We start from the raw sequence: 19987 nt of genomic DNA on the forward strand, positions 1-19987 counted from the left end.
TTTTCTTTTGTCCCAGTCTGCAAGGCCGTTTCTTTTCTGTTGTTCTCCCCCCCCCCCCCAAAAAAAAAATGAATCCAAGGAAGCCACCAGCTCTGGAGATCTTAGGGTAGCCACGCACCCCCAGATGTTAAGACCAGATCAAACATGTCTGCTTGCCACGGAGAGATCATGATGAGGAAGAGGATGCAGCAGGCCGGGATCGAGAGGAAGGCACAGAGAAGGGGCATCAAGGCTGGTTTTCCTGGGAGTCACAGCCCCAATGCAATCCAAGCAGAGGAGTCCCCTGGCCACCCCCCCACCCCCCTACCTGTACCCTGTACCCAGGGGGGCTCCAACACACTCCCTGGAAGGTGGTTTTTTTCCAGCGCTGGTCAATATCCTCTGGGGTTGAGTTGGGGGGAGGGGGAGGAGGGGGGTCAGCAGGGCTGGGGGAAAACCCCCTCACCCCCCTCTCCAGTGTTCCATCATGGGGAGGGAGGAAAGGGGGGGAAATGCTTTTAAGTCCAGCCCCAGATACCTAAGCTCAGGTTAGGGGGTGCGATTGTCCTTCTCCAGGCAGGGATTAGAGAAAGAAAAAGGGGGGAGGAATTAGGGGGGAGATCCAGCCCCTCCAGGCGGGGAAAGGAGCGAAGACCGCTGGAATCCTTCCTCCCCCCCCACAACGGCAGCAGGAAATAGCATGGAATCGAACGCTACTGTAGCGATCTGAAACTTGCTACACAACGTTCCATTGGGGCGGGGCTTCGGGTCAGTGACGTCGCCACGGGGGCGGGGACCAGAGGTGTCAACGTTCCAGGAGTTATGTAACCTCCCTTGCCCACCTTCTTCCCCACTCTGCAACCTCCCCTCCAAAATCACTCTGTGGGATCTGGAGAAAAGCTTCCTGGGAAATGTAGTTTGCTGGTGGCTGGCTCTAAGCTGGTCCTGAACTTTTTTGGGGAGGAAGGAAAAGAGGTAGCAGGTCACACTCTTGCAATGTAGATAGGGTGTCAGGGATGGGGGTGGTGGTGATGAGCTCAGTGGTGGAAGGGGAGCATCTGTGGGGGGGCAGGGCCCTTGAGAAGAGGATAAAGGGGGTAATTTGCACTCAGGCCCAGGGTCAGAAAAGGGGATCCATTAGCCAAAGTAACAAACCCAGAAATTTCCTGAGATCTTATATTCTGTGATTCACTTGGACTCACTGCCCGCATGGGATACTGGGTGTACAACAGCGGCATCATGTTGGCATCCTTTAGTCTCAGAAGACTATGGTATCGCGCTCTGAATGGTGGTTCTGGAACAGTTTCCTCTCCAGTACGCGAAACCTGGGTAAAGTAGGTATGGAGGATAGGCTGTTATCCATGCAGTAAATCCCCCCTCTCCACATCGCTGAAATGGTCCAATGGAAAGGCAGAGGCCAATACGGTTGGTTCCAGCGGCATCGCAGGAGTTGCCAGAACGTGACTGTGTTCAGCCATGAACTGCCTCAGGGACTCCGGCTCCGGATTTTGCCTCGAGGTTGACTCCTGAAGCCTTTTCCATAACTGGATGTAGCCACAAGGCAGTGGAGGTTTGGGATCAGAGTTTTCCTTCTCTCAGATGAGCTGCCTTCCCAGGCTGATGAGTCCCATCTACCCGGTGGCTGTTTAGTCGCCTCTTACGACAAGTGCAGCCAAACTGAGGGCCTATTCTTATCCCCAGCCCCCAGGAGAACAACAGTGGCAGCTGCTACCCAAAGCCATATGTGCTGGGCCCAGAATTGCATCCAAGACACTCCTTAACAGTGTCACATCTGGGAGGAAACTGGCCGACTACAGTAGTTCTTTGGCATGTAGATCCATGTGCCATGAAGGGACGTACAGGAGCACAGGGTCACAAGCTGCAGGGCTACAGCTGCTGCAGAAGTAGGTTTAGGTGCACACTGCACCCTTTCCATTCTAAAGTGAGCCTAAATACGATTATGCTTATTTTCTGCAATGATTTTCTATATTTAAAAGTTTTTAGAGAGGCTTAGGAGTGTGTTTGGTTTTCCATTTTACTGTGTCTAGCTGCTGTCAGGTTGCAGACAGCCCAGCCCTTCCTAGAGATACCAGGGACTGGAGCTGGGACCTTCTGCACAGTGGCATCACTAGGATTCACATCACCCGGTGCCGGAAGCCTGCACATCACACCATGTAGTGGGCGGGGCAACACCCCAGGTGGGCGTGGTGGTGTGCCATTGCCCCACCCTCACCATTTTATTGGCTGTACCTTTTGTTATAACACAGATATTTAAATGTGGTTTGTTTCATTGCATTCTTTATGAAATTACGCATTGATTGATATATAACAGGATGTTCTTATTCCTCCAAATTCTGATTTGAGTGATTTTGAAAATTTGTAGAATCTCACACACACACACAACCCATGTCAACTTACTAACACCTTAGTGCAGCAGTTCTCAAACTTTTAGCACTGGGACCCACTTTTTAGAATGACAATCTGTCCAGAACCCTTTGGAAGTGATGACATGGCCAGAAGTGACATCATCAAGCAAATTAAAATAAATTATAAATAATTGAATTGAAATAATTAAATAAGGGGGAGGCAGGCCTGTTCCACCAAGTGAATCTACTCTGAAGTAAGTCCTATTGTGGTCAATGGGGGCTTACTCTCAGGAAAGTGTGGGTAGGATTGCAGCCTGAGCCCAATCCTATGCATGTCTACTCTGAAGTAAGTCCCATAGTGGTCAATGGGGCTTAGTCTGTAGTCCCCCTGCAATAACAACCCCCCAAAAAGAATCAGTGAGATCTTCAGCCCTCCCAGTGCCCAGTTTAAAGTTCTTCTATTTCAGGCACATCCAAATAAAGACCCGCCTGGCTTTGCAAGTGCAAAACAGAAAACTTTCCCCTTACCATCCAAGCCTCTTTTTTGTTCTTTTTAGAGGGGAGGCTGCCTTTTGAAGCAGCTCCATCAGGACCCCTCTGGTGTCCTCACATTTCCCTTTGCCTGACCACTGACCAAGGCATGTCTGCCTACCCGCAAGTAAACACAACTGTGAGCCTGCTTTGCTTTCCATAGGGCTTCATAGACTGGGAGGGAGGCAGCTGGGAGGGAGGAACCTCCTTCTCTGGTGTTTTTTGGGGCTGCACTCACTGGATGAGGACCATTCTGATGTCCTTGGAGCCTACCAGCCTGCCTCAAGTCTGCCTACTCGCAGGTAAACACAACCATGTGATTTTGTTTCCAGTTCAGGCTCACAGCTGGGAGGGGGGAGCTTCTAGGGTGTTTTTTTTGGGGGGGGCTGCATTCATTGGATCGGGACCATTGTGGTGTCGTTGGATTCCTCTCAGCCTGCCCTTTCCAACAGACTATGGCAAGTACGCCTACTCATGAGTAAACACAAGATACAGCTCATTTTCACTTTCCATAGGGCTCCATGCATTTCTTCCTTCCGACTTTTTGGCAATAACTTTTGAAGGAAAGTAGCTATTTCAATTCTGTTTTTTGCATTGCACTCCGCTGGCCATTCCGCATCCAACGGTGTATGGCATGACAGGGTAGCTCCTGACCCTGTGAAGTTAGCGCATCCTCCCCCCAGGGCAAATCACACCCCCCCCCGCACGTCACCCGGTGCTTATTCACATCCAAGCATGTACTCTAACAGCATGGAGACCTTCCACAGGCAGTTTTCAATGGGATCGGGTGCTTGACGCTGTTGAGATCATGCAGCAGCAATGCACAGCAAAAGTCAAAAGTGAGCTTACAGTTGTGAAGAGCATGAACTCTTCCAGAACTCAGGTTTTTCAAATGTCATTTATGGCCAACGCGCATGACAGAAAAAGGAGTATTTCTGTGGGCAACCTGTAAGCAAGTGGTCAAATCCATCACTACAAGAAGTGGTTTAAAAACACTTTTATAAATTCAGCGATGCCTATCAATAGCTCTTTAGCCAGAACAAATGAAAGAGGGCTTCTGTAGCCATACTAGAAAATGATAGCTGGTGAAACTACCTCCAGCATATCCTTGTAGGCAAGCTTTGCAAAAACGGTTGACCTCTAGGCTTTGATCTGATGCAACAAGGCCATTTTTCAAAGCAAATATCCTTTGTAGTTCAATTCAAGTATAAATTTAATAAGGTAAGCAGGAACAATTGCTTCTCATATGAAATATGCTTCAACAGCCTCATGCTGGCAACCTTCAGTCTCGAAAGTCTATGGTGTCGTGCTCTGAAAGGTGGTTCTGGAACAGCATCTAGTGTGGCTGAAAAGGCCAATTTGGGAGTGACAATCCCTTCCACACTGGGAGCAAGTGCAGTCTGTCCCTGGTCTGTCTCCCTGGCTACGGGCCTTCCTTCTTTGCCTCTTGGCCTCAGACTGTTGGCCAAGTGTCTCTTCAAACTGGGAAAGGCCATGCTGCACAGCCTGCCTCCAAGCGGGCTGCTCAGAGGCCAGGGTTTCCCACTTGTTGAGGTCCACTCCTAAGGCCTTCAGATCCCTCTTGCAGATGTCCTCAATGGTCCTATGATCAAGACTTTTGTGGTTCAGTTCTCTCTTCTATGAATCCTCACTTTGGTGACTGAAGTTTACTCCCTCTCAGTCTCTCCCGTATGGTATGTGGGAACAATACTTACGTTACAGGAACATTGTATGGATTCTAAGAAGAGAATTTATGTGAAGCATTTTGAACGCTCAGAGCCTAAGGCATTGGTGCCTGCTGTAGGCAATCCAAACAGTACTCCCAAGGGTGGCAAAAGTCCCAAAAGGGACTTTTCACTATTGGGTGGTCATAGCTTTGCCTGCAGAAGATCCCACACAGAGTACTCCTTAAAATGTAACCCCCAAGAGAGGTCCTCAGATGGGATGGCTCCTGTAAACGGCCATCTCTCCCTTTGAAACTGCTCATGTTATCAGAATGGCTGAATGTGAATTTCTCCAATGGCTCCAATTGCTGGAGGGATAGCCACTCCAACCAACACCCTGTAAAAATGGTGGCAATCTAGCTAAGCCACTGGGCACCAGTGAGTAAGGCTTGTGAATTTCATTAAGGGCCCTGGCCATTTATAATTCAACCTTTGGCCACCACCTACAGGTGGAATCCATTACACAAAAAAATTTTAGTTGCCAAAGATGTTTGAATAAATTTAGGAAATTTTTGGGATGCTGAACCCAAATGCAGCATCAGTTTTGCCCAATTGGCTCTAGTTTTGGGGGTACAGCATAACCACCTTAAATGGCTTCCTCACAACAAAACTCCTTGAATCAGCATATAAAGTAGCTATGCCCTACCCCCAAAACTAGAGCTAAGCAGGCAAAACCAATGCCATTTTTGGATTCAGCACCCAAATATACCCAAGAATAGGTCTAACTTAAGAAAACAAAATTTGTGTAGATTTGTGTTATCAGCTGAGATATTTCCAGCATTGCCCGTTTAATCCGTTTGTCTCCAATACAGATGCCCCCCTGAGGTTCTTGCCTCCTGCTTCTCTCTCCTCTTTGGAGGCCAGCTGCCCTTCCTGCAATTTCATTCCAAATGGTCAGGGCATCTTTGTGTTAGTCCCCTTATACCCTGGTGACTGGCAAGGCAGGTATTACAGTCTCAACAGAAGTCCAGTGTCAACAAAATCCAGGTTGATGTAGTCAGATTTTATTTACACGTTGGGGGTAATTCCACCACCTCCATTTCCAGAGTTGCATTTAAAAAAAAAAGCTCAGCTAAAGGCATTTTGTCCCTAGCCTGCATCTAAGAGATGCCCCATCACATGGGGTTACATGGGAAATCCAATATTCTTCAGAAACAATGATTTTGTGATGGGGGAAGAGAACACAGTGAGCCATGATTCATTTGTGTTCTGTACTCAGGAAAACATACCCCAAAACAAGGGAAAAAAAACATACAAACCCCCATGGTCATGGGGGAATCTGAACACAAAATTCCTTCCACACCGTTTGGAAGCAGATAGCACTGTCCAATCCAAACACCTAGTATTCATCTAACGTATCTGCCCGTGGGATGGAGAGGCCCCGCTCCTTCAGCGCTTGCACCTTGAGCTTCTCCGACTCCTGTTTTGCTTGCTGCTCTACCCGCTGCACTTCCAGAATCTCTTCAATTGACACTTGCTGCAAAGGGGTGTCACTTTCCTTCTCCAGGTCCTGAAACACAATGGGAAGGGGAGGGTCAATTGCCAGTCACACAGAGTGAAAAGGCAGGTCTCTGCCCCAAGAGGTTTACAATCTGGGTATTGACACCTGTGAAACAGGGAAGGAGGAGATGGAAGCAGGGATAATGGGGGAGGTGGAAGCATGGATAAATGGGTGTGATTGTTTTGGTTACATATACGAGTTAGGAAAGTTAGTAGTTAGTAACTACGAGTAGTTCTCATAGTTAGGAAAGACTAAAGTGGAACTAAGGCTAAGGTGGGACTGAGACTAAAACTAAGGCGGGGACTGAACAAGAATTTGAAAGAGGAAGCATCTCACAAGCATTCTTCAGAGGCTATTCCAAGAATAAGGGACAATTTCTACCTTATTGTAGAGATTACTGGAGGTGTGTGAGAACTTCAAGAAGTTAGGGGTGGAAAAAAGAAGGAGCAAAGAGGTGAGCTGAGAGATGGGAAAGGTCAAGGCCATGGAGGGCTTCGAAGACACTGGCAAAGTGTGTGCTGGATTTTGGAATGAACGAAAAGCCAGCAAAGGGATTTCAGGAGGGTGTGACATGATTAACAAGCCCCCAAAAGTTCCCAGTTTCTAAGACAGTTATTTTCAACTGGTGTGCTGGGGGAGTTTGGAGCACAGTGGTTGAAAATAGCTGAAAAACCCTTCGGGGTTCTGAAGCTCCATCTCTAGGGCAATGGTCTGTGGGAACAAACTGTCCCTCTTCCTCCGCCCTAGAAATGAAGTTGCAGAACCCCAAAGAATCTCACGGTAGTGGGAAGTGACATCCGAAGAGGCAAAGAAGATCATAGTGGTCAGTGGTGCCGTGAGAAGAAAAAGGGTGACAATCGCTGTTCTCAGATGGGAAAGTGGGGATTAAGCTTTATGCCACCCCTGCAGCACTTCATCTTAAAATTGCAACCCTCTCCCTGAAGGGAAGGCAGGCACCCACACTGTGCCCACCTTCCTCTGCATCAGTATTAAGACAATTACTCAGTTCAGGTTCCGTTTATCACACTACCCCAGCTAGCCAAGGACTTCTGCATGCTTAATGGAAGAGTCATCCTCTCCCCCTTGCCCCACTTCACATCCAAGAGCTCCATGTCACCTCCAGTTCCCCCCCACCCATGCCTAGCAGAGTGGAATGCAACCTCAAGGTCTGTGCTGCTGAAGGAGAACTACCTTGAGGAGTCCTCCTTGCCAATGGTTGAGGACACTTGTTTTGCATTTGTAACACATCTGCCACAGAAGCAGTCAGTCCACAGCAGAAGAGAATGTATTCATTAAAAAAAATGTCTCTCTCAATAGAGTACTCAACCAATTTGCAGACAAAAGCGTGAAACTATTTGAATAACATTTGTGAACCCTCCCAAAGGCAGAAAATGAAATAATTTGACAGTCTCCCATGGGATATGGTTGTGAATCAGAGCTAACTCTAAGACAGGTTGCTAATCTGTGGCCAGGCCAAACCACTAAAGGAAGGCATGTGTGATCCACCTTGCACATCAAAAATAAGCATGTCAGGGGTTTGCCTAACCTTCTCAATTTTTTTTTTTTAAGAGAATACTTTTTATATGGTGGAGCACTCAATCGTGTGAACCCCCCCCCCCCCAGTCTGAAGCAGTAGAGCTCAAGCAAGTTTACAGGAACTGACAGAGTACTGGGTAGTGCAAGCTCTTTCTGTGAATTAGCTTGTGGCATGCCTTGCAACGATTACAGAAAATGGGTAAGGATTATGCCCATATTACAGATGGGGAAGACTGAGGCTGAGAGCCTAAGGCCACCTAATGGGAATTCATGGCATAGATTCAAACCAGGGAAGCCTCAAGTTGCAACTCTCTTGGTAGCAGCTCTATACCAGATCACTACAGGAACTGGGCCTAAGAGGTACTTGACATGAAGCTGCTTCCAGTATAAGATGTGTGTAGGACTTGCCCTTCCCATCAGAGCTGTAATGCACTGCCCTGGCAACCATATGTCACAACCATATGTCACCATCACCTCGAAACACTATGAAGCAGAACACTCTGAAGCAGACATGCTGAAATGGAACATCCACGTGCTTGAAGTGTGAAGGAAAGTGTGAAGGAAAGCTAAGTGGGACATCCCTGGGGATGAATGTGCAACTCTAAGGGTCACTATGTAATAGAGAAGATCTCCATGTGGGAAAGGGTGCATGTTGTATTGAACAAATAAGAAGGGCTGCATTTCAGTGGAACAGCATCTTTTTTGCATGCAGGAACAGCCAACATTCAATCATTGGCATCCCCAGGTTGGTCTGAAAAAAGACTCAATCTGTAATCTTGGATAAGCTGTTGGACTATTTCTGCAATGTGCAAACTGCTTTGTGAACTTTATAGTGGGTAAGCAATATATAAGTATTGATTGATAAAGGCAGCTGCTTAAGCCACTATAAACAAAAGCATGTGCTTTCTGCTGTGGTTATGGCAAAAGAAGCCACTGCAAGCATTTGGGTCCAAAGCGTGACATTGGGATCTCTGGGTGGCCCAATTTTATACCTTTTCACCAAGCTGATAAGCAGCAACAGAAAACATAAGAGACAAGGTGAATGAATGAGCACCACACCCCTCCCCCATCTGACTTTAAAATCTGCCCATCAAGCTGCAGTCTAGTGTCCCATTAATTAGAAATTCATTAAAATGAAATTTCTATACAAAATTCTCACTAACAGCAAAAACATGAAACACGCAAAAAATTCATACCAGACTACCTAATATTATGCATACATTTACCAGTAAATATATAGAAAAGGAGGAATTGAATAGTCTGAACTTTAAACTGCATCTGGTTTACATGAAGATACTGAAAAGAGGCACAGGAAGTTTGAAATGACTGTACGCCTCCACCCCATCCTTCAAATGCACGCATTCAATCACTAAGCCATTTCAGCAGGCCTCTGTGATCTGCTGATCATGGCTTTAAAGCTGATCAATCTTGTGATCACCAGTGATTCGCTACCCAGTATTGGGGTGTTTATTTTTCCTTTTTGCAAGAGTTTCACTTGTTACCAACAAGACACAGGGTCTTTTCAGTGTTGGCCCTTTTCAGTCTGGTACAGGACTATCCCTTGAGAACAAGCTGGTACAGTCTCCTTTCAGAGAGAAGGATATAAACTGAGAGGCTCTTGCATCTTTACCATCTGATTTTACCAGTTCGTTTTAGAGTTTTGACCCAATGCTGTTTATCTCCTGTTTGCCTGGGTTCTCAAATTATTAGATTTGTATTAATTGCTCTAATGCCTTTAGTTTATTTTGACAGTAACTGCTTATTGAGGACCACTCTGACAATCACAATGGTGGAAAAGCAATATACAAATATGTATGGTCAATTCCCACTACCTGCAAGGGTTAGGTTCCTGCAAACCCACAGGTCACAAATTCACAGGTACGGAACAATTGTTCCTATGGGATACTGTACCAGGGGTTTAGGGAGTAGGGGGGTGTCTTACCTGCTACCTCCTGAAGGTTCCCCAGGCATTAAAGCACTCCACGCTGGTCACAGGCACCATTTTCAATGTCCCTGATACACGCAGTACTTCCTGAATTCAGCAGGGACATTCAAAATAGCACTTGCTACCAGCGTGGAGTGTTTTGAAGTGGCCGGGAAAACCTCAAAAAGCTTTCCCCGGTCACTTCAAAGTGCTTCATGCTGACTGTGGGCAGCGTTCTGAAGGTCCCTGGTGCCTCTGGAAGGTCTCTGTCGGCCTGCGGGGACTTTCCAGAGGCAGCAGGGATTGTGGTAAGTGAGACCCACCTTGCGAATGGCACAAGATAGTTTCAATCACTTAAAACCAGCAAATTTGCATATGCTGATGACTGACTGTACCCGTGAAGATCCAGGCTTCTTCGAAGATTCACCTTTAGTTTAGACTGGTCTTTTGCCACTACTGGATACAGATAAGGAAAGAGGACACAGCAGGAAGCTAGGAAATGTACAGGGTGGGGTGGGGAATTCCTTACTTACGATTTCCCCCAGAAGAACCACGTTTTCGCCTCTCACCACAAAGATGCCCCGAGGAATGTCACCGTATTTCTTGCCCACGTGGATGCGCTCCACGGTCTGGTGCAACACCAGATTTGCTGCAGAGTACAAAAAGAGGTGAAGGGGACAGAGATGAATAGAGAATTGAAAACATGAGGCAGCACAGGTGTAAAATGGGACATGGCAAGGGGATGATCAGCCTAGACTCTGCACCCTCCCCCCCAAAACAACAACAACATAAAGAGCAGCTATAGGAAGCTCACCACCTCCTCCCTGTCTGTAAAAAACACAGGCTCCTGGAATGTTTCATACTGTGGTTGTAAGTCACCCTGAAAAGCACTTTCCCAAAAGCTGGGATGCAAATCTGAACATGGGCATGGAGTCCAGCACTTTCAACACATTTAAAGCTCAGCTGTTGCTGAGGGAACGTCACCTGCAGTGGAGATGCAGCTGCCTCTGGTGTGGAGCACAGGAAGCTGCTTTGGACTGTGTCAGACCATTGGTCCACATAGCTATGCTCAGACTGAGAACAGATCTTCAGAGTCAAATCAGGAAGATTGAACCAGGAAAAGAGAAGCCATTAGCCCTTCTTTATTGGGCACCAGCTGCCTTCACAAGCATGCTTTACCAAGTGGCCAGAACACTTTGTAACACCTCCAGTAAAAAAAGATCTAGGGTAGCAGAACTGGGAAAGAGAGAGCCTTATCAAAGCTTCATGAGAGATGCTGCCTGGCAAATCAAACTGGATTAGATAGGCCAACAGTCTGGCTGGAGACTCTTGAGGACCGAAAGCGCTCCCAGCATTTACTATGCTTGCCGCTTCCCAGAGACTAGTAGCCCAACAAGTATCCCAGCATGCAACAGACAGCTGGCCAAACATGAGTGCACTGACTGGCCCCACTTTCCCAGACCGAACATGACTGCAAAATGTTGTCCCCAGCTGCTAAACGTGGAAAGATTTTGCAAGATTCGTTTTAACTACCACGCAAGATTCGTTTTGGACTTGGAAGGCCTATGTTGGGATGGGGACAAAGCCTCATCTTGAACTTTCTATTCAGTGATCATCGCCCCACAGACAATGAGTTAAGCTTCTCCACTGATTCTAGGATGACCAAAGTGACCTGGGGGGGGGGCTATTCCAATCCCCTCTTGCTCTGGCTGACTGTTAGGATTAAAGAGTTACAGCTGGCTCCATTATTTCAAGAAAAAAGAATGGCAATAACCTACCAGGATGCTTTCCAGAACATCTTGACACCATCTCTCACATTTATAGGGCTTGCAAACATTGCTGAGTAAATATTTTTATACTCTGTATAAGTATAAAGCCCAACCATTTGGCAAGAGAGACCTTCATTATACACTAGCTTGGGCTGAAGCTCCCTGAGCGTAGACTGAAGTGGAAGATTCAACAGATAAGACTGTTGATTGGTCCTGGTCATAAATACACAGACACAGCTCTTGCATTTGGGAGCTTGAATCCATAGTCCAGATGGTTCAACTTCACATCTGAGTCCTGCACACACCCACCCACCCACACACCCCATGACTGTTGACCACATTTATCAGGCTGCAATACTATCTAGCACAAAATAGGTTGCCCCAGGATAGGGCTCTTCAGACTTCATAAAAACTTTTCCAGGTATCATCACTGCCAGAGGTAGCAGTTATCCAAGGAATTCAGCGGCTTGCCCTGAAGTTATCCCTGCAGCAAGGAGAGTCTTCTTCCCTAACTGCTACCTCTGGATCTGATCTTTGCTCCTCCCTTTCCTCCAAGCCCTAGTGCTAGTATCTTTTGAAGGGCCAGGAAGCTTCAGTATCACATCTTGCCTACTGGTGCCCCAGACAACACCACCGTGTGGCCATCTTGGCAGTGACACCAAGGACAACTGGCCATCTTGCTTACTATTGGTTGAAGAGCACTGTCCTAGAATCGGTTCCTTGTGAAATGGCAAGCACTGAGAAAGCTGAATTCACTCCTAGAGTGAAATGTCCACTCCTGGTTAACATCTGTCTGCACAACCTCTGAGCAGCAGAAGTGTTTATGAACATTCCATAGCAGACATGATAAGGCAGCAGGCAGTCAATGATTGGATGTAAGCCTTTTACACACACAGTCTAGAACACAGCTATTGCATGCCTAGATATACACTCCCCCTACCCCATGCCCACAGCTGTCCTAGGGGCTCATTTTACAAAAGATATGCTACACTTACAACAATCTGTACAGTGGCCCAGCTGAGGACTTACCCCATCTATCAAAAAATGATCTTAGTTGGGAAATGAGAAGCAAATTGTCAGGTCTCCCTCTTGCACCATTTGTGCACAAGGAACTCCAACATCTTAAGCAAAGTAGGGTCACAACCTGCAGGGATGGCTGCTTTTACAAAGTTCAGCATTTTTACAAGAAAATCCTTGCAGACACTGAAGTCTTTATCAAAAGGAATCATTAGCTTTCCACTGCTGACTCAAATCAGATCTGTTTATTTGGCTGTAAGTCTGCAGTTCTATTTTGGTTGACACAGTGACACTTTTGCTTTCTCTTGCCATCTATTTCTGCTAGCGTTCCCATATTCAAAACTAATTTGGCATCCGCCCCCATTGCACAATCTTTCAAATGGCCCAGCAAGAGAATCCAGCAATCCAATGACGAAATATATAACACACGAGTCCCCTCACTAACGTTGCCAGTGTCTACACTGATGTCAATACCAGGAACATCAGAACCAGGGGACAGCCACTAAAATTGAGTGTTGGGAGAGTCAGGACAGACAGACAAAAGAAAATATTTTTTTTACCCAGCATGAAATTAATCTGTGGAACTCCTTGCCACATAATGTGTTGATAGCATCTGGCCTGGATGCCTTTAAAAGGAATTTGGACAGATTTCTAGAGGCAAAGGCTATCACAGGTTACAAGCCATGATGGGTATGTGCAACCACCTGATTTTAGAAATGGGCTACCTCCGAATGCCAGGTGCAAGGGAGGGCACCAGGATGCAGGTCTCTTGTTGTCTTGTGTGCTCCCTGACGCATCTGGCATTGCCAGCCCAGCCCAACTGAGGCATTGCCAACCCAGCAATTCAAATGCCCATTGATCTGTGCAGCTGATCTATGAAATATCTTACTATTACAGTGTTTCCCAAACTGTGGGTCAGGACCCACAAGTGGGCTGCAAATTAATTTTTGGTTGGTCACAAAAAGTTTCTGAAATATTAAGCTATTTCTGCCCAACGTTGCATATACACAACAGGGATCAAATGTGTATACCTGTGGGCTGGGCAGAAATGGGTTAAAAAACTTTTGCAAGCATACTGACACACACACTTGGCCAACTCACTTATTTTCTTTCTGCATCACGACTCCTGCCCCCACGAGAGCAAATTGGGGGTCCCGTTTCCTATAGCAACCCACCAAATCCTTTTGGGAGGCTCCATAAGTAGGAGAGGTTGCATTTTGCAGAAGCCTTTAGAGGTGCAAAGCTTTAGGCCCAACAATCTCTGTAAACCCACTTCCAAAGAGGTATGATACAGGGATTCCATTGCGGTTCCACGGAAGGATGTCACTAGTGTACTAGACATGGCAACCTTGGTGCATGCTGAAGGACGTTCTGAAGCGCAAGAGCTCATCCTGACGCCCCCATAGCCTTGACTCATTAAGACTAGACAACAACAAAAATCAACTTTAAAATGCCTCCAACTGAGTCTTCTTCTCCTGCCACTTTTTTTCTACTTTGAAATAAGAACATAAGAACTGCCCCACTGGATCAGGCCATAGGCCCATCTAGTCCAGCTTCCTGTATCTCACAGCGGCCCACCAAATGCCCCAGGGAGCACACCAGATAACAAGAGACCTCATCCTGGTGCCCTCCCTTGCATCTGGCATTCTGACATAACCCATTTCTAAAATCAGGAGGTTGCGCATACACATCATGGCTTGTACCCCGTAATGGATTTTTCCTCCAGAAACTTGTCCAATCCCCTTTTAAAGGCGTCTAGGCTAGACACCAGCACCACATCCTGTGGCAAGGAGTTCCACAGACCAACCACACGCTGAGTAAAGAAATATTTTCTTTTGTCTGTCCTAACCCGCCCAACACTCAATTTTTGTATGATGCTTCACTAAAATATCTGGCTCGTTCATCCTAGATTCTTAGAGGGAATTGCAATAGTTTGAAACAGATGAATACTGAAAAAAAGGAATTAAAAATATCACAGATTACTATAAAACGGTCTATTAATACTTGCTCACTCGCCCTACCGCTCACATACTGCTGTGTGGCCCAGTTCCTAACAGGCCAAGGACCAGTACCAGTCTGTGGCCCAGGGGCTGGGGACACCTGGCCTAGACATTAACATATGCCCCTTATACAAATTTCTACGCTTGCCTGCTGCTGAGCCCGATTCCACTTCTTAGCACTGGCCTTAAAAAAGGAAAATTTAACACCTGAGCACCCTTGTTACATTACTGTTCCTGCTGTAGAAGTTCGAGTTCTACTCAGCTGTAACCGCTATCCCCCTCCCCCACAACACTGTCTGGCAATCCAAATTCCCATTTTTGCTCTTAAGCATTACAACCTCCTTTCCAAAGTTTCTGGCTCCCTCTAGTGGTATTCTACAGCATTTTAAGAGTGCATTATGCCCTTCTACCTGAATGAGCATATAAGAGCATACATTTCAAATGGACAGCACAGGAACTATTCACATCTATTTGTCATGCCACAGGTGAAGTTTGTTTTCCCCCCCATTCGTAAAGGATAGCCCTGCGTTCCACAAGAGATCATAACTAGGCCTACAATGTAACTGCTTAAATAGCTATCTGAATAAAGCAGGGCTTTTCAAACTGGGGCATCGCAATGCCCCAGCCTGTGGGCCCTGGCCCCTGCACCCTTAAGGGGCGGGAGCAGTCTGGAGGCAGCGGTGCGATCCCCAGGATCATGCCACTCAGGGGGGCTGCAGGAGCTTGGGTACACTACCCAAGCCCCTGCAGCCTCCCTGGGGTGTGGGAAGCCCAGCACGACCTGCAGTAGGGCTCCCCGCAGCACTGAAAGTAGATGCAGAGCAGGTAGCCCTGCAGCAGGTCACGCCGGGCTCCCTGCACCCCAGGGAGGCTACCCCCTGCAGCCCCCCTAAGCGGCATGATCCTGGGGATCGTGCCACTGCCTTCCCCCACCCCTGCTGCCTCCCCCCTCCCGCCCACGCAAGAACTTAGTGGCTCTCAAACTCTCCCAGAGAATTTGAGAACCACTGTAAAAAAGGTTTTCCCAAACTAGAAATGCATCCTTGGATCATCCATTGATATTTCCAAAGACATGTGCCCACATGCAGTAAACCTGCACTTGCCAGGGATGAGCAGTCAAGTGCATTCATGGCCCCCCCCCTTCAACATCGTCTGCCATGGGAATCACCATCTCGCACCCCCAAACTAAAAGCATCTCAGCCAGTTTGCCATTGTCTCCTGTTGTCTTATTTGGAAACAGGAGCAGAATGCGAGGAGTGACTTATTTAAGGAATATATTTGTGGAAGGAAGAGATTTTTAGAGCAGTGCCAAGTTCCCAAAGGCAGCGATGTTGTCAGCTCTGTCCCTCTTTACCAGAACTGGGGGACATTTACTAAAACATAGTGTTGGGAGAGTTACAACAGACAAAAGAAAAGGTTTCTTTGCTCCGCATGTAATTAGTCTGTGGAACTCCTTGAAAGGGAATTGGACAAATTTCTGGAGGAAAAGTCCATCACAGATTACAAGCCATGATGGGTGTGTGCAAACTCTTGGTTTTAGAGGCAGGCTACCTGACAAGGCCAGATGCAAGGGAGTGGCATTAGGATGCAGGAACCTTGTTGTCCTGTGTGCTCCTGAAGCATCTGGTGGGCCACTGTGAGATACAGAAAGCTGGACTTTAGGTTGGTCTTTGCCTGATCCAGTGAGGCTCTTCTTATGTTCTTACATTTTGCCAAAGCTTTGCCTCTGAATTTTGGGGTGCAAGGAGCCATCTTTTGATAATTCTGACCCTTGATCCACACCTCAGTACTGTCAAACATTGGCTGGCAGTATGGCACCAGGCTTCTAGAAAGAGGTCTTCTCCAGCTCTTCCTGAAGATGCCAGGACTGAACCTGTATCAAAACACACCTCCTACTACTGAACTATGACTCCCTTCTCTTTGCAATGGTAGTTCAAATGCAAGTTGCTATCTAGCCGTTAGTTGCATTCAGAATTACTCAATATTGAGCATTCATAAAACACCTCAAACATTTTCACACACCTCAACATGTCATCATTACAATCATCCTGTAAGGTAAGTCAGTGTGATCCCTCTTCTACAAGGCTGGGTAAGGGGAGAGAAGCAGAAAGAGGACCTTTCGTTAGGTCACCTGGAGCCCAAACAGCTACCTCCCAAATTCATCGTAAGTCAGTCTCTCACTACTTTGCGATGCCAGTTCACTAGTGACCACTAACAACCACAACCAAGTTTAAAATGCAAAGCACTTGTGCCATAGATCCTCAGAAGACCACATGCTTGGCCTGCAGAAGGTCCCAGGTTCAATTCCTGGCACCTCCAGGAAGGATAGAGAAAGATACCTGTCCAAAACGTGGAGAGCTGCTAGGGTCAGAATTAGGAATACTGAGCTCGGCCACCTGACTCCATATAAGCCATTTCAGATATTCCACACCACCACATAGGTATTCTTTTAAGTTCTAGCCAAAGCTGGCTCAACCATGAGGCCAACTTAGGTTGTGATATCAGGTAAGGTAGCAGATTGGCAGGGATGCCCACCTCTGTCTGCCCACTTGCCATTCCTCCATCAACTTCCTATATTGGAAAAGGAACAGGAGGACAGAGCAGACAAGGAAGCATGGAGGATGTGAGGAGAATGAAAGGCTAGAAGGTCTCTAACTCTCTAGTCTGCCATTCTCTTCTCCTTCACAATTCCTTGTCTGCTTCATCCTCCTGTTCTTTTTCCAAAACAAGTAGCAGGAGGAGCAGAGGCCGACACATCTCCACGTATGAAGGGTCAACATTTGGCTTGCTGCTAAGGGGCCAGAAGGGTCTTAGGTCAACCCTGCTCCTAGCCGTAGGTCAAACCAATTCAAATGAGGTTAATAGAAAATAAGGTAAGCTTACGGTGGCATACCAAACTGATCAATGCTTCTCAAGTATCCTATGAGCGTTCTGCCATCTCGGAGAAGGACCAAATGTTTCTCTGGAAAATAAGATAACCAAGATAAGTTAGTGGGTGAAGTTAGCGTAGACAATCTTGAACATGCCACTCCACCAATAGCGTACCAAGGGTAGGTCAGTCAGCCCATGGTGTCAGATGTGCCACTGAACAGCCAGTAAACCTGACCTCCCCATCTCAAGGTGGATGCCAGTTCTACCCATCATTTTGCGTGGCCACTCAAAAGCCAAATGTAGACCTGCTCCCTGTCTCAATATATCATGGGTACTCAAAGGGTAGACCTGGCCTCCACCAGGGGGTCTTGAGGCAGAGGGCCCCACAGTGTGCCACTTAAAGAGTGTCTGTGTGCCACTAGTGGGACACAGGGTTGGCCACCTGGTTTAAATAAATCACTCAATGCATCCCTGATATCCCATTCCCAATCCACTCTCTTAGTTATGTTCACAACGCAAATTAATGCAAAACATTAATGTACAATGAATTATTCCACCTTCAGCAATCTAGCACATGGAAGGAAGCGTAGCCCTTATCCCACCCCCATCCATTTTTGTTTCCAAGAATCACCGTCAGAGACCATCTATCCATATACATACAAGAAATGCAACCTGGGCAGGAAGCAGACCCCTGAAGCAGGGCCCATGAGAGGGGAGAAAGGGGGCAATTTGTACCTAGGCCCAGGGTCAAAAAAAGGGCCCAGAAATTTCCTGGGATCTTACATTTCCCAATCTTACCTGGACTTCCTGCCCATGTGGGATGCAAGTGAGCTACCATGGGCACTTGGCAGCAACTACTGCCCCCAGCCATGCACAGCAGGCCCAGAAATGCACACATTCTTTAACCATGTCCTATGTGGGAGGAAACTGGCCTGCTCGCTTGCAGATCTACTTAGTACAAAGGAGCATATAGGAACTCAGAGACACAGCTGCAGGTCTACAGCTGCTGCAAAAGTATGTTTTGGTGTGCACAGGACACTATCCATTCTCATATGAGCCTAATGACGATGATACCAATTTTCTGCAACAATTTTCTATATTTAAAAGATTTCAGAGAAACTTGGGAGTGTGTTTGCTTTTCCATGTTACTGTATCAAGCTGCTGACAGTGTAGGTAGGTACACCTGGGCTCTGTATTGGGAAGGCTAGTAGACCTGAGCTTCAAAGACTTTTACAGCTGTTGCCACTCTCCACCCTGCCCTGTTTCACCACCATTCGACCCACCCACTCACCCCCAGTCTATTTTCCCCCTCTCCCCTGATAAACTTTCTCAGAGGCCCTGGTCAGAGACCATCCAGCCATTATACATGCAAGAGATAAACCTGGGGAGGAAGCGGAACCCAAAGAATGGCACCTCTTATGCACTGGTTCCCAACCTGTGGACCACGGACCACAGGTGGTCTGTGAGATCTTGAGAAGTGGTACACAAGGGAGTTTTACCTTTCTCCTCTTCCTTTGGGAAGGGGCCCAAACAAAACTTTGTATCCCTTGATAAAATTCCTGGTCAGAGATCAGCCATCCCTACATAGTCAAGCAATGCAGCTTGGGGAGGAAGTTTAGCAATCCCCAGAAGCATTGCACCTCTAATGGTGCAAGCAAAACAATCTTAAGAGGCTAATCTTCAAGGGGGAGAGAGGGACAAACTGGGGAAACTGAGCCTCGAAAAGGCAAAGAAAGGAAATGGGGCAGAAGAGGGAGGTGAGCCTGGGGAGGTGGCAGGAAATTCTTGCCAGTAGCTCCTAAAAGATGGGAAGCACTGCTCTAATGGCTCAGTCAAAAGGTTCTCAAGAAGTTAGTCCTCAAGAGGGGAGGAGAGAGGGACAAAGCAGGGGGAATCAAGCGCAGAAGGGGCAAAGAAAGGAATTGGGGCATAAGAGGGAGACGAGCTGGGAGGGGGAAACAAAGTGCACCCATCCCAAAATACCGTATCCCTTCCCACCCTTCCGTTTTTGGTTTCCTAGCACCAGCATCAGAGACCATCCATCCATCCATCCACCCACCCACCCACATTCGCTTAGCAGACCCCAGAACCACTGCCAGTAAAGAGGCTAGTCCTCAAGGGGGAAAGAGGGACAAACTGTGGGAACTGAGCCTAGAAAGGGCAAAGATAGGAAATGGGGGAGAGCCTGGGGAGGAGGCAGGGAACTCTTGCCAGGAGCTCCTAAAGGATGGGAAGTACTCTAAAGACTCAGTTAAAGGGTTCACAAGCGGCTAGTCCTCAAGGGAGGGGGGAGAGGGACAAAGCAGGGGGAATCGAGCCCAGCAAAAGGCAAGAAAGAAAATGGGACAGAAGAGGGAGGAGGCAAGGAAGGGGCGGCTCCTGGCTGTGCAGGGCTCCGGAGGAGGGGACTGCTCCGAGCCCCCGATGGAACCGGAGGCGCAGCCCGGGAGCGCACTAGCTCCACTCACTGTCGATGTCTTGGATGAGGCTGGCGGTGCCCGGCATGTAGTTCATCTTCCCCCCGGACGCGGCAGCGGCAGCGGCAGCCCCGCCTTCAGCGGCAGCATCAGCCCTGGGAAAAGAGTAGCCTCCTCCCCCTGCCCTCTCCCCGCCTGGTCCGGAAGCACATGCTCCGGCAGGGCGGGGAGAAGCAGCGGGGAAGCCCTCCGCGCCTGGGGGGTTGGTGCGCATGGAGCTCCGGAGAGCTAGAGGCGCGTAGCGGGGCGCTTAAGCAGGCGTGTCATCAGCCCTGCCGGGCATCAGCTGCGG

General features: G+C 47.7%; 1 protein-coding gene across 1 annotated transcript; it reads right to left on the reverse strand.

Annotated features, from left to right (window-relative positions):
* Window positions 1-5582: 5582 nt before the first annotated feature.
* On the reverse strand, window positions 5583-19817 carry LSM1 (LSM1 homolog, mRNA degradation associated). Its single transcript, XM_066639576.1, has 4 exons — window positions 19687-19817; window positions 17241-17309; window positions 10095-10210; window positions 5583-6110 (listed from the first exon to the last, which is right to left on the reverse strand). Exons 1-4 carry the CDS (start codon window positions 19730-19732, stop codon window positions 5940-5942), a joined length of 402 nt encoding a protein of 133 aa, XP_066495673.1. The 5' UTR covers window positions 19733-19817; the 3' UTR covers window positions 5583-5939.
* Between the last annotated feature and the right edge of the window lie 170 nt (window positions 19818-19987).

Source organism: Tiliqua scincoides, chromosome 11, assembly GCF_035046505.1.
Source record: "Tiliqua scincoides isolate rTilSci1 chromosome 11, rTilSci1.hap2, whole genome shotgun sequence".
NCBI lineage: Eukaryota > Metazoa > Chordata > Lepidosauria > Squamata > Scincidae > Tiliqua > Tiliqua scincoides.